At 44.6% G+C, this 20,221-nt stretch overlaps 1 protein-coding gene across 3 annotated transcripts in view; it reads left to right on the forward strand.

The window, feature by feature from the left end:
* MUS81 (MUS81 structure-specific endonuclease subunit) overlaps positions 1 to 20,221 on the forward strand; it is a 309,816-nt gene that overhangs the window by 209,993 nt on the left and 79,602 nt on the right. For all 3 annotated transcript variants that reach the window (XM_086938075.1, XM_086938074.1, XM_086938076.1), the window contains one exon: positions 3,349 to 3,444. In XM_086938075.1, the coding sequence (XP_086794201.1) occupies positions 3,349 to 3,444 (96 nt within the window). The remainder of the gene's footprint in view (positions 1 to 3,348; positions 3,445 to 20,221) is intronic.

Consider the following 20,221-nt stretch of genomic DNA (forward strand, 5'->3'; position numbering starts at 1 on the left):
TCTATATCGACTAGAAGACGGAAGAATCTCCCTTGGGGTCAAGGAGTAACTCCTCTGTTCAAACAGGCACCAAAGAAGCATCTTGCCTGTCTGCATCTCCAAGGCTCCCGCCAGATCCCGAAGGATTTGCAACACAGGAAACTGACTTCCAGACATCTCCTAGACCGACACGAGATCACAGCAAAGCTGAGACCCGCAGTCATCCTGGACACCGTGCACATTTGCTAGTGCACCTACTTCCCGATCTTTCCCGAAGTTGTGCATTGGGCTACTCGTAGTCCAAGCCCTGAGCATCATCTGCACCGAAGATTGAGGGCTAATAATAATAATAATCCACATTTGTAAACCGCACAATCACCCGTAAGGGTCTCTAGGCGCTGGGGGCCGTCGGGAAGATTAAGCAAGCTATTGCCCAGAGTTACATGGTGCTGGGCTAATCTGCAGCCGGTGCTGGGGATCGAACCATGATCCCCAGATTCCGGAGTCAGGCTTGTTGGGTCCAATCTGGATACCGACACCGCAGCACTCTACATCCGATGTGGGACAGCTCGAATCCCGCTCCTGGTTGTTGCCGAAGCCTCCTGGTCCTCGTGGCTGAAGTGTTGAGCTTCACCTTCTGCACCTGAAATCACCCGACATCGGTGGGCATCTTCTTATCGCCTCCCTGGTCACTGGCAAGTGACGCAGACTCTGTCCCCTCTGCTTTCAGGTTCTTCAGGTCTCCGATCCACCCTTGGATCCAACCGGAAACTTTCCACTTGGTCGCCTGCAGCACTTGTCCGCAGCTCGCCATAGAAAACGAAGACGAAACCAGACACGAAAAGACACCTATGCACCCGCCTTCCCTGGGTGAGGTAACTTGAGTACTCCGGTGCTCCCGTGGGTGTTGACTCTCGAACGGCCTAGTTCTAAAGGGGTTTCCTTCTAGTCCACTTCCGAGTGTCCCTAATCTTTAAAATTTTAATCGCAACTTTCTCCATAGAAGTCATTGGTAATTGGTGGCTGTGTTTAGATACTGCACGCGTCCCCCATGGGTCTCCTGCATCACTACCTTGGGTGGCTCCTGGTTGCCTCAGCAGTTCTAAGGGCCCTAAGCCTTGTCTCTATGTCTATTGTGGTTCTTATACCACTTACTTAGTATATGGTTTGTGAGGCCCCTAGGGCTAAACGTATACTGTGCTAATTTACTGTGTGCTAAATAAGTTTACTGTTTGTACATTTGCCTCTAGCCTCATAAAGAGACTAGAGGGATGTGTTTAGATTAAATACATATATTTTATATATATACCTGGTGTGGTTCTCCTTTCATTTGGTCATTCACAAGATTATAGACTGGTAAAACAAGCTGCTTTGCATTCCTTCAAGACTTACCCTGCAGGCTGCTCTCCACAGCTACCACTAAGATAGCTTTCTATATAGGTTGTCTTTAAACCTACCATCAATATGGGTCGTTTGGACTGGTGCAAGGTGCCCACTAGAATAGTGGACAGCATATGCCAGGCTAACTTCTCACACGCCTACGTTTCATTCGACCCTTCTCAGCCACATACCATTCCCATAAGCCCGACATCCACTTGTGCCACTGAGGAGTTTATGAATTGCAAATCGCTGCCTGGCCAATACAATCCCCAGCAATGCAAATCTGTTCATCATCGTCCTCCCTGTTATAGAAAGTGATAGAAGCCCAAGAAGGCAGTGTCGAGCCGTTCTCTCCTGCCTTTCCCCTTTGACCTCCCGGAGCGCCTTCACCACGCAACCCAATAGGCCTATCTTAACATCCATTTCACAGAGCTACACAGATTTTAATTTTCATCGTTCAGCCATTCAGTCACTGAGATTTTCTTTCATGCTCCTCTATGTACCATCCATTTTTTCAGACTCTGCTGAGGAGCTAGTGGACTTCACATTTTTTATAGTCAAGCAGCCCTGTTTGTGGACACCAGCTCCAGAAAGTGTACTATCTGCTTTTGTACCACCATGCAACCAAATGGATCCCAAGGGATAAAAGATTGTACTCTAGAGACTTACTCACACATGTAGAAGTTCATCAGCTGTTGCTCATTGGCTGAGCAGGTGTTCCTGGTGGGGGGATCCTTCTTGTAGTCAGGCCATGGTCCAGGAGGAGAGTGTCTTCCAATTTGATCCCAGTTGCGCACAACAAAGGTCCATGTTCTGGAAGGCACTCTTGAAGTTCATGTACATCAGTACTTCTGTCGCCCTGAAAGATGGACACTGGCCCAACTTCCGGAGGAAATTGTTCGAGTTTCAAAAGCACTGGCCACTTATGAAAAGAAAGAATTTCATTGGGCTATCTCTCACGCAATCTTGGGAAGCCTAATTTGATGGGAAAAGATGGGTTCACCAACCAAGGTAGAACCAAGAAAAACTATTCCTTCAAGAGCAGTAAAAGGTCCCTGTCACATTATAGGCCTACTCAATCCTATGTAAGCAATCTCTGTTTCCATAGATCTTAGTATTTGGGCAGTGAAAAGCAAAGCCTTCAATAATGCGCTTTCCAAAAAATCAGGTACGGGGGGGGTACAATTCAGGTGAGTACTTTTAATGCCCTGCATCCCATCCAGCAGTAACCAAGTGCTCTGCTCAGAACTACTAAAAATTGGAACTCTGGTGTTCAACGTCGCCCTGATAGCAATTAAGACACATGAACTTTCACTAAGGAAGCTAAAGAATACAAGGCAGTATAGCTGCTGCATACAGCTAAATCTCTGTCCTAACAGTGATTATGACAACCTCAGATTTCATTGATTAGTATAGACTAGTTTCATCATTTCACACAAGATACAGTCTGTTGTGAAACCAATATTGTATTAGACCGGTTGAGCTATACAGAAGTACATTATTTATCATTGCAGACACGACTTTTAACATAGTTGTAAAAGAGAAGGATTTAGGATATAGCTCCCTGCATTTGCCCTTTCCAATCAAGTCTCTTGATTATGGAAATGCAGAGGGTGAGTAGTTTCACGCACTAGGTTAGGAGGGTGGTTACTTCTCTATCCGACCATATCTCCTGCAGATTCTGAATTACAGTTGCAAATTGAGACATGAGAAAGCTGCATTTGCCTTGCAGCCCTCTGTCACTGCTTCTTCCCTTCCCATACCCATGCTAAACCCTTCAACTCCAGCAGAATGGAGAGGCAGAGGCATAGACAGCCATATTAACGAGGACATTTTAATGTTGGTGGCATAGGTCCTTTGCCAGTGATTAAGGCAGACTTCTATTATTTTCTTAAAATGCTGTCAACAGTCCATTATTCTCCATTTAACATTTGTTAGTTGTTTTTAATGCTTTGCACTGCATCTAAACTGGTTTTCCTGTTTTCCAAGGTTGTGGATGGATTTTTCATCAAACGCACAAGGGACGTTCGGGAATCAGCGGCTTATCTCACGATTATGACTCGTTACCTGCAGAACCTATATTCGGTATGTGGTTGATGAAAAGTTACTAGATTTGAAGCATTAAGAAACTGTTCCTGATCCTTCCTTTAACCGCTCAAACAAATTCCTTTTAGTAATCTATTGATTTCTAAGGTTTAAGTAGAAAATGTGACCCATTCACTTAGGAAGGTGACTCATAAATCACCAGGGTGACCAATTACTTCAGCTGGCTGTTTTATTGCTTACTGGAGCCTCAACACATCCCTCAAACTGACATAAACCAATGGGCCTAATGTACCCTTCTCTTAGGTAGGTTTTGAAGTGACATACTTGAGTCCGATTTTTGTGTGACCCTATTGCTAAACTCCACTACACCAAGGATGCCACAGACACCTAAAAGGACTACGAGGCCAATTAATGACCGATTGTGAGCAAAACAAAGCCTTTGGCTTAACACAGTAATAGACTAGGGCTTTTCCTGGGTTACCCTGATTTGAGTTGTGTACTAGAGCTATAGCAACATTGTACTGTTTGTAAACTAATGTGTCAATCCAGCCTAAATTAGTGATGCCAAACTGAAATACTTCCCTTTGCATCCTGACCATATATATGTGACAGAGACTTCTGGCTGCAGAATCATTACCTTTGAATTTCCTAGGCGTCAGACTGGATTCAGAAGATTTTTCGAGCAGTACTCTTGCGCGCCAGTAGGTGGCACCGATCGCCTCTGCGTCAGTCTGCATCGTCCACACCGGATGACGTCGCAGTACCTATATAGGCGCGCTGACGTTAGTTGTTCCTTTCCGCGCCAGCCAGCGCTGATGATTTGTTGACAGGAATTTTGTGACTTTTTGAACACTTTTTTTGGGTTTCCTCCTGGTGGGTTGAGGATGTCATCACGTAGGACACATTTTAACCCCTTCGGTGCTCATGACGAGCTCAGCTCGTCATGAGCGCTGTGCTCGTGTGCTCATGACGAGCTGAGCTCGTCATGACCACACCCATTATCATTATGGCCCAGCACAGCAGAGGAATATCATGAGCAGCCAAGGTGTTAAGCCCTGCGGAGCCTGTCACCGGGCAATGTCAGTGACGGATCAGCACTTTGTCTGTGGTGCCTGAAGCGCGAACACAACAAGAAGTTTGTGTCCGATTGCCGGGTCATGGCGCTGAAGGATTTGAGGGAGCGGTCCCTGAAGCTGCGAGAGGTTCGGCATGTGAAGTTGGCAGTAAGGTCCCGGGATTGTTTACAGAGGCTGAAGTACTCTACGTCCCATTCAAGATCCTCAAGACATTCAGGTAAGAGGCACCAGAAATAGAATATGAAGTTGAAGTGTTCTTCAACTTCTTGTCCGTAAGCCAACGCTATGAAGGAGCATCAGCATCCGAATCCTGGGCCTGTGCCTGTGTCTGGGTCTGCTCCGTGCCTCCCCGATTGTCCAGGAGCGGGAGGGACCGCTGGCCAAATTTGTTTTTGAGGCACAGCGTCTCCTATTTGGGTGGCCTGACACCCTTGAGGGCCCTGTGGAGTCTGGGGGGGGAGTGTTGTTCTGTGCCGGCTGCTGTGGCTCCAGTGTACCCCATGGATCAGATATTGGAGCCAGATCGGTACCAGTCCTACCACTTCAACTCTCCCTGACACCTTTCCTGATGCTGATGCTCCCAACACCAGTCCCATTATCATCCCCAAACCTGACACTAGCCAGAATTGCCCGACGCCTCTGCTGTTGGTGGCAGGACCGTCTGGTCCTAGATTGGATCCTGAGCCCTATTCCTGTGGGCTAAACCTCAGGTAAGAGTGGGAGGGGTCACTGGACCCTCTAAAATGCCAGCCATATGAGTCTCAAATGGACTGTTATGAGGAACTGGGTGATGCCAGCAAACTGAATACTTCTTCAAATCTGGACATTGCGCGGCTATGGAGGAGGGAGCTATCCTATGCTGTGGTGGCGCGGAGAGGTGCTGAGTTCCTTGACCGTCAGTTGCCCTCGTGCCTATCAAGACCAATCTATTGACTGAGGTGCTGCCACCGGGAGTCTCCTTCTTTCGGAACCCCTACTCCTACTCTCATTCAATGAGGCCCTCACCAACGTCCTTCTGAGAACCTGCTCCGAACCTAGCACAGGGATTCCTATGAATAGGATGATTGCCCGTCGAGACCGCCCCACTCCTGGGGACCCAAACTTTCTCACCCAACACCCTACCCTGGAGAGCCTGGGGATCCAAGCCTCCACATCCCAGTGCACATTCCCTATTGTACCTCAGGACTGGGAATCCAAGAGGTTAGATTCCCCTGGGAAGAAAATATTTTCTTCCACTAGCCTGGCGTTGTGGTCTGTGAACACTGCATGCCTATTGTGCTGCTATTCCCACACACTGTGGGATACGGTTGCGCAAGTGCTTCCACAGGTCCCGTAATAAGAGCAAAAGGAACAAATGATGAATGGAATGCTGAAGAATGCAAACAATCTCCCCCAGTCACAAAGTTCTGGGTTTAATCCATCGTTCTTTTGCTCACCACGGTCTACCCTAGTTTGGACCCAGCCATGTGCAAATCAGTCTTGAACCAATTCCTCATAGGAACAGTCTAGCTTGCACTGCCAAGCCAGGTCCTCCCTGGACCGGAAACAAGTTTCCTATAACCGGTTTCTGGACATCACCCCTCATCAGCTAGGCTACTTTGAATCCAGTAGCGCAGTGAGCAAGGGACCCACGTCTGGGCATACCCTTCTTACTTAGGGCGACAAACGCAAAAGGAACAAATGATGGACGGAATGCTAAACAAGGCAAACATTCACCCCAGTCACAAAGATCTGGGTTTAATCCATCCTTCTTTTGCTCACCATGCCATCCCAATTTAGACCCAGCCATATGAAAAATCAGTCTTGACCCTGTCCCTCATGGGAACAGTCCAGGCCAGTGGAATGGCATGGGCAGCAAAAAACTTTGGATTTAGGCCCAGATCTCTGTTCAACATCCTGTCCATCAATTCTTTTTTGCGTTTGTCACCCCGAATGGGACGGGTATGCCCATACATGGGTCCCGTGCACTCCATGCCACTGGAATCAAGCTAGCCTGGCCGATGAGGAGCGAAACCCCGAAACCAGTCCCAGGATGTTTGTTCCCGGTACAGGGAGGACCTTGTCTGTCAGTCAGTCAGTCAAATTTACTTTATTCGATAACTTAATATCATAAAAGTACATGGTACAATCATTACAATAACAAAACAATTAATTTACACATTAAGAAAATTCATTTTAAATTTAAAATTCATACTATACGTCTTATACTTATTTTGGTTTCTTTTGACACATACACAGGAATAGTCTTAAAAAACATTTTAAAACTGTATTAAAATTATACTGTAGATTAAGGCTATATTCTAAAAAGAGAGAAATATGTTATTCAGGGCTACGTGGGGTCAGTAAAGGCGTAATGCTCTTGTTCCTGATACGGATAGCAGCAACCAGGAAACAGGCGACATGAAACATTATTCGGGGTGAATCAAGTTGTTGTAAGTACAACAAGGCTGGCCTAACCTGTGTAAATCCCGCCTCCCTCAAGATGGGAAGCAGGTACTTCCTCCTGCACTCCTGGTATCGGTCACAGAACATAAAGAAGTGTAGAGTATCCTGTACTGAAAAGTTATCACATTTACAGGGATCGGCCCGTTCAGGAGAACACCAGGTTTGAAAAAAACCCAAAGAAAAATGTATCTGGTTAAACCGGAATCTGATTAGGAGATGCCGGTGGTATGGGTTATTTACTATATTCAGATAAGGTTCGGGGCCTGGACAACTGACTAGGGCATAGTTGGTTTCATCATTTCAGTCTCCTCTCGCTCTAATGATAGTATATTCAGCAGGGCATTTTTTTGTTAGAGCGATGTCCTTTTTTGTTATAGTTTCCGGTGAGGAAAAAAGGACTGAGTACCCTATTTTTTGGAAACCAGATTTTATGTAGGACAACCATGGAATTTTGTTTGCATTGTCCAGCGCTATACAATTTTTCAAGATGGTATGATTAAGGGAAATTTCTGTGTTTAACCAGGTTTTTAGCCAATATATCAATGGTGCTATTTTGATTTGATCTGTAACAAATCCAGCTCCTAGTTCAGTATGGATAGTAAAAGTGGGGGTACACTGTGGGACAGTTAAAACTCCTCTCAATAATTTATTTTCTATTATCTGCATTTTAACATGAGGGGTATAGCCCCAAATCTGAGAGCCATACATGGCAACCGCCAAACACTTAGCTTTATAGACCTTTCAAAGGGCTTCAACTGGTCTGGCCCCAAGCTTTTTTGAAAATCCCATTAATGCTGAAGCGGTCCTTGCAAATGTCATGCTACGGGTATTGATTTGTGGGCGCCAACTACCCTTTTCGTCGAAGACGACTCCCAGGTAGGGAAATGTAGGCACCCTGGAGACCGCTTCCCCACTACAGAAGAAGGTTTTAATTTTAGTTTTACAATTTACATTCCCTGCGATCATAACCTGGGATTTTTTTGCATTTATCTTTAAGTCTAGGTTCTCCATAAAGCTTCCAAAGGCATCTAACAGCCTTTGCAGGCCTACCCCAGTGCAGGCCAGGAGGACGGCATCGTCCGCGTAAAGGAGAACTGGTATAACCAGTTCTCCTAAACGTGGGGTGTCCAGAGAAATCTCCCCCAGTTGTGACTCTGTGGCGTTTATATATAGTGTAAACAACAGGGGTGCAAGAATACACCCCTTTCTGACCCCCATTTCTGACTTAAAGTGTCTAGTGCATCGCCCCTCAGTGTTAACTCTAGTTAAGGCAGTAAGTCCCGAGTGCAAATCTGCTAAAAAATGTTCTAAGGGTAGATCAATTCCCATGTTTAAAAGTATGTGCCAAAGCTTCGACCTATTAACGAGATCAAAGCAGAGGAGAGGTCCATAAAATCCATGTATAAAGACCCCTCCTTAGCTACTGTGTACTTACTGACTAAAAGATGAAGATTTAAACACTGATCAATAGTACTCTGTTTCGATCTAAAACCATATTGTGCATTTGACAGCACCCCTCACTCTTCAGCCACTCACTAAGTCTGTGCAGGACCACACGGCCCAACACCTTAACCGAGGAATCGATTAAGGAAATGGGTCTATAACAAGAGGGATCCTGTCTAGCACCTTTTTTAAAAATCGGAATAATAATCGATGTGACCCACGAGGCTGGAAGACTATTTGGCCCTAATGAGTTAAAAACATTGGTTAGAATTTTAGACCAAAAATTTGGGGCAGCTCTAAACAAATCAGCAGGGACCCCATCAGGCCCTGGAGCCTTGTTCTTTGACATCTCCTCTATTGCCCTTTCTACTTCACAAACCTCAAAGACCAACGGGGACAAGACTTTTTCGGGCAAATTAGGTTCAGATTTTTGTCCATGGACAGGAAGTCTATATATATTTCCAAAGTGGGCTATCCAGACCTCATCCATGATGTTACAATCGAGAGGGGAATTTTCATCATTTATGAACAGTGGCTGATTAACAGTTGCCCAAAATTTCCCACTGTCTTTTAAAATTTCAGGTGTCAAAAGTTTGTCCAAGCTTCGTCCCGCAGCTCCCGTTTTCTTGCTGTTAATGCTTGTTTGTATGCAAGTCTCCGGTTTGCTATAAGCCCCCCTGTCCCTGGGGGTAGTCTTTAGAGCCTTAAGGAGGGCAACGTGTGATTGTGAACAGCTTTTATCAAACCATCTTTTGCCAGTCTGCAGTTTCTGTTTCCCTTTTACAAGTAGTCTTTGGTTTATTTGTACACAGATGTTATTAAATGCGTTAATAATGTCAGGGCCTTGCAACTCAGCATCCAGACAAGTATTTACCTCCACCTCTACATTAGATAGGATTTCAGATAGGAGGGTCTCCGGGACAACTTTAGCCCATTTTAGTCTTCTCCACTGGTCCTTTAGGGCCACCTCCCTCACAGCCTTTTGTGATGTGGGCCTAAAGGATAAGGGATCGCCCGGTAACAATTCAATTATCACAGGATTGTGGTCACTATAGGTGGAAACCTCGGTTAAATATCTTAAAACATGAGATAACATGAATGCTGTTAAAAATATATAGTCAATGATTGTACCTTTGTCTTTCCCCTTGAATGTCGGGATCCTATTTTCATCCTCCCCACATCCTGACTCAGAGGTTCCAATTTGCTAAAAAAAAGTTCCAGATCCTCAACCTGCTTGGTATGTTCAAAGTGAGACGGTGCAGAGAACGGTGGGCCCTCATACGCGTTATTCATACAGAAGTTTTCACAGGGGTGGATATTAAAGTCTCCCATCAATAGGATCTCGAAGCAATTTGACTTCAGACTAATGTAAGTTAAAAGGAATTGTTCTAACATATCTAGATTATTACCAGATTCCATAGAGTTATAAAAATTTATGAAAAGAGCTTTCCTTATGTCAGAGACTGAAAGTTCCACTGCTAAACAATTTTGACAACCTGTGTCAAGTTGCAAGAGCGAGCCCTTTAACTCTAGTGAGAACCAACTAATCAGCCCTCCCTTCGCTCTCCCTGCAATGCTCCGTCTTGCTGGTATACTGAACTGGCAGTAACCATCCAAGGAAAAACAGTTTAGAGGATCCCAAGTCTCTTGGAGGGATATCATATCAAATGTTTTTAAAAACCTCTCCCAGATTTCATTACCCGTTTTGGCCCTTAAACCAGCTATATTCCAGCTCAAGGTTCTGCAGGATAGAGCTGGTGTCCCCTCTATGGGTACCTGTACCTGGGTGTTAGTTAGTCAATCGTTCTCCTCCAATCCTGAGAGTGGAGAGAAACGATTTCCCAGTGTGCACCCCGTTATATTTGGAGTCTCAGTATTTGTGTTTATGGCCCTGAGTGGATTCCCACCTTCTAGCGCGGGCTGTGAGCAACTATTCACGTTTATATGTGGTACGTGTGCTTTCACCACTGGGGCAGCTGGAAGCCATGCCCTATTTTGAGGGGTGGATAAAAATACCCAAGGGGAAGGGGCCTAATGCCCGGTTTTGACAACTCAGAACCATCCCAAAAAAGGCGATCTGCTATATTTCGATTTTTAAAATTAATTACCACACAGTCACCTTTGCGTAATTTTCTTTGTCGGCCCACCCAACCTACTCTTCTAACCATGTTTATACTGGCAGCTATGTCTGCGTCCCCACTAGAATAATTATTGCACCATGTTTTAGTTCTTTCCATGAGCTCTTGATTGCTTTCAGACCCGTTTTTCTTGAGTGGAGGAACCCCTGTTAACACAGCCACTAAGGGGGCGGCTTGGGGTGGGAGATGTAAGTTGAACTGGCATGGCATCACATCAGGATCCTTATCACAGTGCTGTGGGCCAACCAGGATAGACCTATGTTGCTTTACTACATTTCTACTCTCCGGAACAGGGGACCTAACATCCCCCTCTGGGACCGACCCAACTCGGGCAGTATTGACAACAGGTACATGTGCTATATTGGGATGTGTAATTGGAGTGTCACTTTGCCCTGGGTTCCCTTGGTGCAAAGTCTGAGGTCCTGGAATCTTGTCCAGCTGCCCACGAAACTCTTGGACAAAACTGTCCAAAGCAGCACATTTCTTTAAAAGTGCAGCTACACAAGTGTTGAGAACATCGATAATATCCTTAGCGATACTAGTCAATGCCGGTTCTAGGTGCAAATTAATGAGCGCTTCAATTTTAGAACTTAATCTGTTGACCAGATCATCCTCCAGATCGAGATCCTCCGATATGTTATTAACATGCTTAGTCTTCCTGTTGCACTTCTTTGTTTGCCTGCCCTTACCCAATTGGGTTAATATGGTCTGTATATCCTCCTGGGTTTGGAAAGGTCCCTGGCTACCTTCATTTGGGATCGCTGCTAGCGGTGAAGCATGGCTGGGACCCAGCTGAGGTTCGAGTTGTTGCTCTATGGACTCATGTGTAACCCCCTCCTCGGGATGACCAGCTTCTTCGTTTACCGATACTGTTAAGCCCAGTTCCTTTTCTGCATTTGCAATTTCTTTTGTGATCACTCCCACGGCTGATGTCAGATATGATATGATAGTGTCTGCTTTTCGTGGAATCTTTATCTTCTTATTCCCTTGGCCCCCATTACAAAGTTGTTTGCGCTTTCCCATGGTTGCTTCTTAGGGGGTAGCCCGTCCCGTCCCCTGCCGTTCACGGATGGCCACAGACGGCCCGCCCTCTGCCCGGGCTCAGTCCGGCGACGCCCGCGCGCGTTCCGCAACGCGGGAGGGGCAGTTCGATCGTATGCGCGTCCGGGCGCGGGAGTCTGACGCGGCAGTCGGCTCCCCGTGTGGAAGCAGGGGACGCTGGGATGTGTAGTCTTGGTTTCGCTCTACCCTCTCAGCGGCCGCGGTGTCAGGAGCGGCGGCGGGGTAGAGCGGAGCTGGGGAACAAGGTGTCCGTGAGTCCTTGCAGGTGAGACTGGCTTGGCAATTCCCCCAGTGAGCTTGCACCCCCCTTGTCTGGCAGTTTGGGCTGGACTGTTATCATGGGGAACAGGGTCAAAACTGATTTTCATATGGCTGGATTTAAACTGGAAAGGCATGATGAGAAAAAAACTATGGATTTAGGCTCAGATCTCTGTACTGGGGTGAATGTTTGACATTGTTCAACTTTCTGTCCTTCAATTATTCCTTTTGCGCAGGTCCCGGAAGAGCCATGGGCCATCCTCTCCCGAGCCATAACAGGTGGGAGACACGCAACAAAGTTCACCATCCATTGTGGTCTGGACACCACAGACTCACTGGGCAGAGTGGTTTCCTTGACTGTGTCCCTAAAGCACCATGCCTAGTTGAGAACGACTGGCTTTAGGGGGATGTCCAAACTTCTCTTATGTAGATGCCCTTTAATGGCATTCGTCTCTTCTTAGACAAGTCAGACTCTGGTCTAGAGCGCATAAGGACTCACGGGCTGCAGCCAAGTCCTTGGGCCTCTCAGCTGCCCCTAGTCATCCCCAGTCTGCCTTTTGCCATGGCTACGGAAGGGGTTTTCAACCGCTCCAATCCTATCCCAGCCACTCAGCTGTGCAATCTTCCCAGCCTCTGTGCAAATGAGGGTGCGGTTCCTACTGCCCTCGTGGGTTGGGTAGCCTGTGGTGTAGTCCAGCCACCACCACCCCCGGCAGATGCAGCCTTCAAACCTTCCTAATCTTTCACTTTTAGATCATGAGCATAAAGGTGGTGGCAGGATTTGCCATCACCTTCACCACTGGCAGTTCATAACATCGGACCGGTGGGTTTTGCAGATCGACCGAAGGTATTACTCCTTCCCCTTTGATACCACCCTTCCCTCCATGCCTTCATCTTATAACTGGCTGACGGAGGAACATTTTCTCTTGCTGTGCTGGAAAGTTGTTGCTTTCTTGACCAAGGGAGCCATTGAGAGGGTTCCGGGCCCAGAAGTAGGCTGGGTTGTTAATCCCGCTACTTTCTGGTCCCCAGACAGTACAAGGGTCTTTGTGCTATCCTAGTCCTCTGATCACTCAAACTCTTCGTCAAAAAGGAAAATTCAAGCTGCTCACGCTAGCTTAGGTCTTGTCTGTCCTGATTCCAGAAGACTGGATGGTAGCGTTAAACTTGCAGGATGCTTATTTCCATATCCTTATCCTGCCAGCTCACCGGCGTTATCTGCGGTTTGCGGTTGGCGAGGAGCACTTTCAGTTCACCGTGCTCCCTTTTAGCCCTGCCAGCGCCCCTCTGGTGTGCACAATATTGATGCTGGTGCATGCAGCTCATCCGTGGAGATCAGGGGTGTCAGTCTTCCCCTATCTCAACGACTGACTGTTGAAGGCGGGCTCGCCCCATACTGTCGTCTCCCACCTGCAGGCTACAACGGACCTCCTGCCCTTGCTGGAGTTCACTATCAACGTGCCGAAGGCACACCTGATGCCTTCTATGATGCTCGCTATCATACAAGCTTTTCTGGACACAGTTCAGTTTCTATCTTTTCCTCCCAAGCGGCGAGTCAAGAATATTCAGGCTATGATACCGATGTTTCAGCCTCCGTACTGGATTTTGGTGAGACTGACTCTGAGGCTACCGGGCCTCATGGCCTCCTGTATCCTGCTGGTCACACGTGCCTGTTGGTACATGAGGGCTCTACTGTGGGACCTGAAGTTCTAGTGGGTGCAGCATCAAGGGAATCTCTCTGACCTGTCCAGATCTCAGAGTGGACTCAAAGAATTTGCAGTGGTGGCCCAACTCACATCAACCTGTTGGAGCTCCTAGCGATCCGATTGGTAATTAAAGCCTTTCTACCCTCCATCAAGGCAAGGCTGGTACAAGTATTCATGGACAACACCACCGCCATGTAGAACTGTAACAAACCGGGTGAGCGGGGTTGTGGACCCTTTGTCAAGAGACTCTGCGTCTCTGGACATAGCTGGAAAATCAGGGCATTTTCCTGGTGGTTCCACACCTATCGGGTTCCCTGAACCCCAGGACGGATGAACTCAGCCATCAATGCCTAGCTGATCATGACATATATAAGTACAAAACAAGGACAGCCTATTTTCCATACGGGACAGGAGTAAATATCATATATATATATATATATATATATGCCTCCATCAGACAATATGACTTAAGAATTGCGACACCTCAATCTTTCCGTCGGACAGAATTTTAACACACTTAGAGATAAAGAATTCTTTGACATTGTTGTGAAATTGAAGAAAATTGACAATATAATCGCAAAGCCTTCAGATAAAGACGGAAACGTCGTTCTGTGGGATCGAGATCTCTATGAAAAAGAGGCCATGTCACAGCTCCGTGACAGAAACTGTTACATTCCAGTTACAATGGAGGATTACTCATCCATTAAAGATAATTTCTTTGCACATTTGCAATTCTGGAAAGATACAGGTCATCTAAGCTGGGAGGAATATTGATTCCTGAGGCAAAACTGCCCAGTGATACCAACATTCTACATGATACCTAAAGTTCACAAGGACAGCCCAAGACCACCGGGCAGACGAATAATTGCGGCTCAGGACAGTCTGTTCGAAAAGACTTCTAAATACATTGACTATTTTTCAAATCCAATAGTCAGTTCGTTACCATCACATATTCGGGATACCTCTGATTTCCTGAAGCAAATTCATGATGTTAAATGGGAAAGTGATATGTTGCTTATAACACTTGATATTTTTCCCTTTATACAAGTATACACCACATAGATGGCTTACAGCCTTTTTTACGCATGAGACCGTTAAGCTTTGCTCTGCATAATAACACGCTTCGAGAGATGATTGAATGGGGCCTTACTAATAATATTTTCATCTTTGGTAAAAATTGTATCAACAACAGAGAGGAACTGCAATGGGCACCTGTTTCACCCCCAGCTATGCGAATCTTCACATGGGCTGGTGGGAGGAACAGGTGTTCGTTGGTAAGGACATGGAACACTGGCTGCAACACACTACTTTGTGGCTAAGGTGCCCAGATGACCTTTTTGTGCTGTGGCAGAGCTAGAGGCCAAACAATTTGAAAGGGAGCTGAATGAGAATAATCTCAATCTTAGATTTACTGCTAATATCAGCCCCACTTCAGTTGACTTCCTGGATGTCCGTATCACTACTGGTAGTAATGGTTAATTGGAAACCACGATATTCAGAAAGCCTACTGCAGGCAACACTATCCTCCATGACACAAGCTTTCACCCTACACCCCTCATCAGAAGCATCCCCTTGGGGAAATTGTACAGAGCCAAAAGAACCTGTAGTAGCCCAGAGTCCCATACTAGAATTGATAAGGAAATGCTGGAGAGATTCAAGCGAAGGTGATACTCTAATCATATCCTACAAGCAGCCTGTAAAATAGCCTGAATAGTTGACAGGGAAGAAGCACTATTTGACCCTTCCAAAACTAGTACAAAAAGAAGAGAAACTGTATACACTCCCAGGTTTCTGACTACTTATAACATGGACCATCAGAAGATGCGAGAAGCTATGTCCAAACACTGGCATCTTCTGCGGGAAGACCCGATTATTGGCTCATTAGTTTCTAGACGTCCTGTGATCAGTTACAGGAAGTCAAAGTCAATGAGGGATCACTTAGTGAAAAGTGATTCTGAGAGAAGTGCCAAAACCCAAACATGGCTAACCCAATATGATGGCATTAGAAGATGCTCTAAATGTAAAGCATGTAAAAATGCAGAAAATCGTACATTCATTGAAACTCCATTTAAAAAGAAAATCAGGATACGTGCAATATTACATGCAAATCTGAATATGTTGTATATGTCCTAATTTGTCCCTACAGAAATGTTTATGTGGGGAGCACCACATTGCCGGCACTTAGGAAAATATTGCAACATATCTGTGCCATTATACACAGGGATCGCAGCTATCTGGTTGCCCGTCACTTTGAAAAACAGCACCAAGGTGATCCCTCATCTTTGAAATATAGCTGCGTTGCACAAATGACTAAAAGAAAAAGAGGGGGCGACAGAGAAAAAACTACTCAAGCTAGAAACCTGGTACATTTTAGAATTAGACAGTAGGGACCCACTGGGCTTGAATGTGGACGAAGAATTATACAGCTGTCTTCTCTAATATCACTACATGAGGGTCTGATACATTTTGCCTGGGTGCGTGTGATTCTATATTCTAATTTAGAGAGTTGCACATTATAGTAAACCGTACAATATATTTGGTTGTTTCCATGGGTTTGTTTTGCACACAGGACAGTATGAAGAAGAAATATTGACAGATGTCCAGCCAGTCCTGTGGGTTTTTACTGAATATTACCCGATACAACCATTGACATTAGGGAATCCGAATACCCCAAATATATGATTTTTTGAAAAGAGAGATTCCAAACTCTATATTGTTTAAACTTTGATGGGCTCCCTACCTCCTGCTAGAAAGGAATTTTTGTATATTTATTTGACAGTAGTGTACTTAATTTAGGTGATGGAAAGAATACGGTGGGCAAACATCAGGCACTTGCCTGTGAAAATTTTCAAATGTGAAATTCTGTATTTTTGATTGAGGTTAATAGATTTATGGATAGCATCTCACTTATTATAGGTTTTCTAAAAATGTTACTATTTATACATACATAGGGTTCAATCAAATGATTTTTCATGATTAATTATGTTTTTCACATGATCATTATCTAGCAAGTAGACACTTGTATTTGTAATTAAATTTGGACCTATGTTCAGTGAAAGTAGTTAGCAGGCCATATAATGCACTGGGAAATCTATTTTGTTGGAATGAAATTAAGTTGCAACCATTTACTATGAAATTCTAATAGATACTATCTCTTTTACCTCGATGTTGAACAGAAAATGTTATGCCTTTCCCCTGTGGTCTCTTTTAACCTGAGGATTTTTTCTATGTTTACAATACTATTCACTATATAATGCACTTTAGAAATGGCGCTCACTGTCGTGATCAAGGCTGCCGTGAGCAGTTGAAACACATTGACAGTTTGTCACTCGCAAACACTTGAAATAAAGTTTTGTTGATTTACTCACCGAGGAGTTCGTCCGTATCCTTTGTTGACCTTTCTGGATATATTCATGGCATATATATATCACAAAGGGGTTCTCCTTTAAATTCCTTTCTCTCACCAGTCTTAGTGACTTAATACATATTCAATGTCCATAGTAACGTTTTAGTATACCATTTACCCGGACTGCCACTGCTTTATATCCCTGTTCTCAATCTGTAGTAGATCCTGCTTGCATTTTCAGCATAGTGGCCTCAATCATAAGTTCAACAGTCTCTTTTAGCCTAAGTGGGAGAAGTAATATAAAATGGAAACGATGAACAGACTTCCCTAACCATGAACAAGCCCTTATGGTGAAACACATTGGTGGTAGTGGAGAATAAAAACCTCTGACAGCAATATTACTGGAGTGCGACATCCTTTTGTTCTGAAAAAAAAAATATATATATATATATATATTCACTGAAAAAACCATAGGTTGTAGACCATATATAGTTAGGAATTTGCATTTACAAAACCTTGAAAATTCACTGAAAAAACCATTGGTTATAGACCATATATAGTTAGGAATTAGCATTTACAAAACCTTAATTTACTCACACAAAACCATAGAAATTCGCATATATAGTTAGTTGCAATAACTATATATCGCGCACCCGCAATCCACTGCTGATGATGTCACATATCACATCATTCATTACATGGTCAGTGACATCACTGATGACATCTCAAATGACATCACTGATGACATCTCAAATGACATCACTGATGACATTACTGATGACAACATCCAGTGACTGTATGTTTCTGTAAAGTTAAAATATGTCTTACATATTGAAGAATGAGTGGATGTATAAGTGTTTGGATGAAGGATTTAGTAGGTGCATGACTGATTGTATGAGGGAATGATTAAATGTGTCTCACTGAGTGCATGGGTTAGTGACTAAACTGTCTTAATTTGTGCATCATTATTTCTGTAGTTCTGTAAACTGCTGCATGTGTTGATCAGTAGCTATATGAGTAACTATATGGGTTATTGATTGGTTGCCCAAATATTTGTATGGGAGAGTGAGTGTGAGTGTGGGGGTGGCTGGGAGGTGTGACTCTGTGCATAGATGTGTGAGCAGTTGATTCACTAGATGTATGGGCTCAAAAGTGCATGTGGAAACAGCTGTATGGACGGTTGACTGTCTGCATGAGTGTATTGGTGAGTGATTGGATTTCTCAGTGCTACATGTCAAAGTAAGTACATATGTAAAACACAGTACATGTAAGAGTTGACATATATAAATAACTGTGCATAAGAGCCAGTGAATGTGTGAGTGGCTGTATGGATCATTGTGAACTTATATCAGTGATTGTATAAGAGAGTAAATATGTGTTAGTATATGTTTGATTAAGTAAGGTGTGTATAACTGTATAGTTGAGGAAATGGAGGTGTGATTGATTCTTTGCATGACTGACTAGGTGTGTGAGTAACTCCATGGATGAGTGACAGTCTGTGAGTGTCTGTTTACACTGATTGTATCTAAGGTTATATTAGAGTCTGAAGAGGTTCATCGTATTATCACATGAATGATATCATCAGTGATGTGATCAGGAATGTCAAATGAGATGTTATCAGTGATTTCATCAGTGATGTCATTTGAGATGTCATCAGTGATGTCATCAGTGTTGTCATTTGAGATGTCATCAGTGATGTCATCAGTGATGTCACTGACCATGTCATGAATGATGTAATATGTGACATCATCAGCAGTGGATTGCGGGTGCGCGATATATAGTTATTGCAACTAACTATATATACGAATTTCTTTGGTTTTGCGCGAGTAAATTAAGGTTTTGTTAATGCTAATTCCTAACTATATATGGTCTATAACCAATGGTTTTTTCAGTGAATTTTCAAGGTTTTGTAAATGCAAATTCCTAATTATATATGGTCTACAACCTATGGTTTTTTCAGTGAATTTCATTGTTTTTTTAAAAGCTAATATCTATAGCTGTAAAATATATTCTTTATTACGTGACGTATCACGTAGCCACGTGAGATGCCTCATGACACGTCGCATAAACGTGACGTATCGTCTCTGCAGCGCAAACAAAACCCGTAACGTAAGCGCGCCAGAGCACGCTTACAGATGTATATATTTTTTTTTAACCTTAATTAGACAAAATCCACACGTGCACATATCTTGAGGCCTTGCAAAGGCACATCAAACAAACAGTCCCTACAATTTTGCCAAGTTTGGTGGAAATCTATTCCTTTAAATTTTATTTTACTGTTTCTCTTGGTTTTCCCCTTGTTACGCTTACCGGAACGCTACCCGGTACGCAAACCGGACGCTCCAAAAACACAAGATGTCGGACTCCCGTTACGCTGCCGGTTAGCTGCCCGGTTGGCGTACCGGGAAGCGCCTCTACCGCGAAAAATCACAATTTTTTTTTCTTTTGCCCCGCGGGGCACTTTAATATCCCCCTCATCAATCCTAGGGGGTCAGGAGGGGTCTACCTTGCCCCCTTTCCTTCATTTCCCCCTTCGTTTTTCACCACCTCTTGTCTCTCGATCCTACCGAGAGACAAGATGGCGGCCGCTCCGGACTGTTTACAATGTTGACAGCCAATCAGCTTCTCCTCAGACTCCCGTTACGCTGCCGGTTAGCTGCCCGGTTAGCTGCCCGGTTCACGTACCGATTTGCGCCTCTACGTCAAAAAATCGCAATTTTTTTTTTTTTGGGCCCCGCGGGGCACTTTCATGTCCCCCTCATCAATCCTAGGGGGTCAGAAGGGGTCTACCTTGCCCCCTTTCCTTCATTTCCCCCTTCGTTTTGGCCTCCTCTTGTCTCTCGATCCTACCGAGAGACAAGATGGCGGCCGCTCCGGACCGTTTAGAATGTTGACAGACACCGGAGAGCCAATCAGCTTCGCAAAGCTCGTTACGCGAAAAGTACGTGAACTGGTACGCTATCCGGTACGCTGTCACAGATATATCTGTTTTTTTAAACGTTAATTTCTCAAAATCCACTGGAGCACATATATTGAGACCCAGCAAAGGCACATCGGGCTAACAGTCCCTACAATTTTGCCAAGTTTCGTGCAAATCCATTCAGCCGTTCGAGCTAAAAGTGAGGCCAAACGCCCTATGGAAAAATGAATGGGAAAAACGCGTTTTGGGACCCCCCTTTTTTCTCGGCCCCCCTTGACAGAACCCCCCCAAATTTTCAGGGGCTGCTCAGAAACACAATGTGCCATTTTCCTGAAAATTTCAGCCGATTCCGTCCACAAACGCCAAAGTTATTAGACATAGAATTTTCAAAAGTTCCATAGAGAAAAAATCCTAACTATATA

This window comes from Lissotriton vulgaris, chromosome 9 (genome assembly GCF_964263255.1).
Source record: "Lissotriton vulgaris chromosome 9, aLisVul1.2, whole genome shotgun sequence".
NCBI classification, from domain to species: domain Eukaryota; kingdom Metazoa; phylum Chordata; class Amphibia; order Caudata; family Salamandridae; genus Lissotriton; species Lissotriton vulgaris.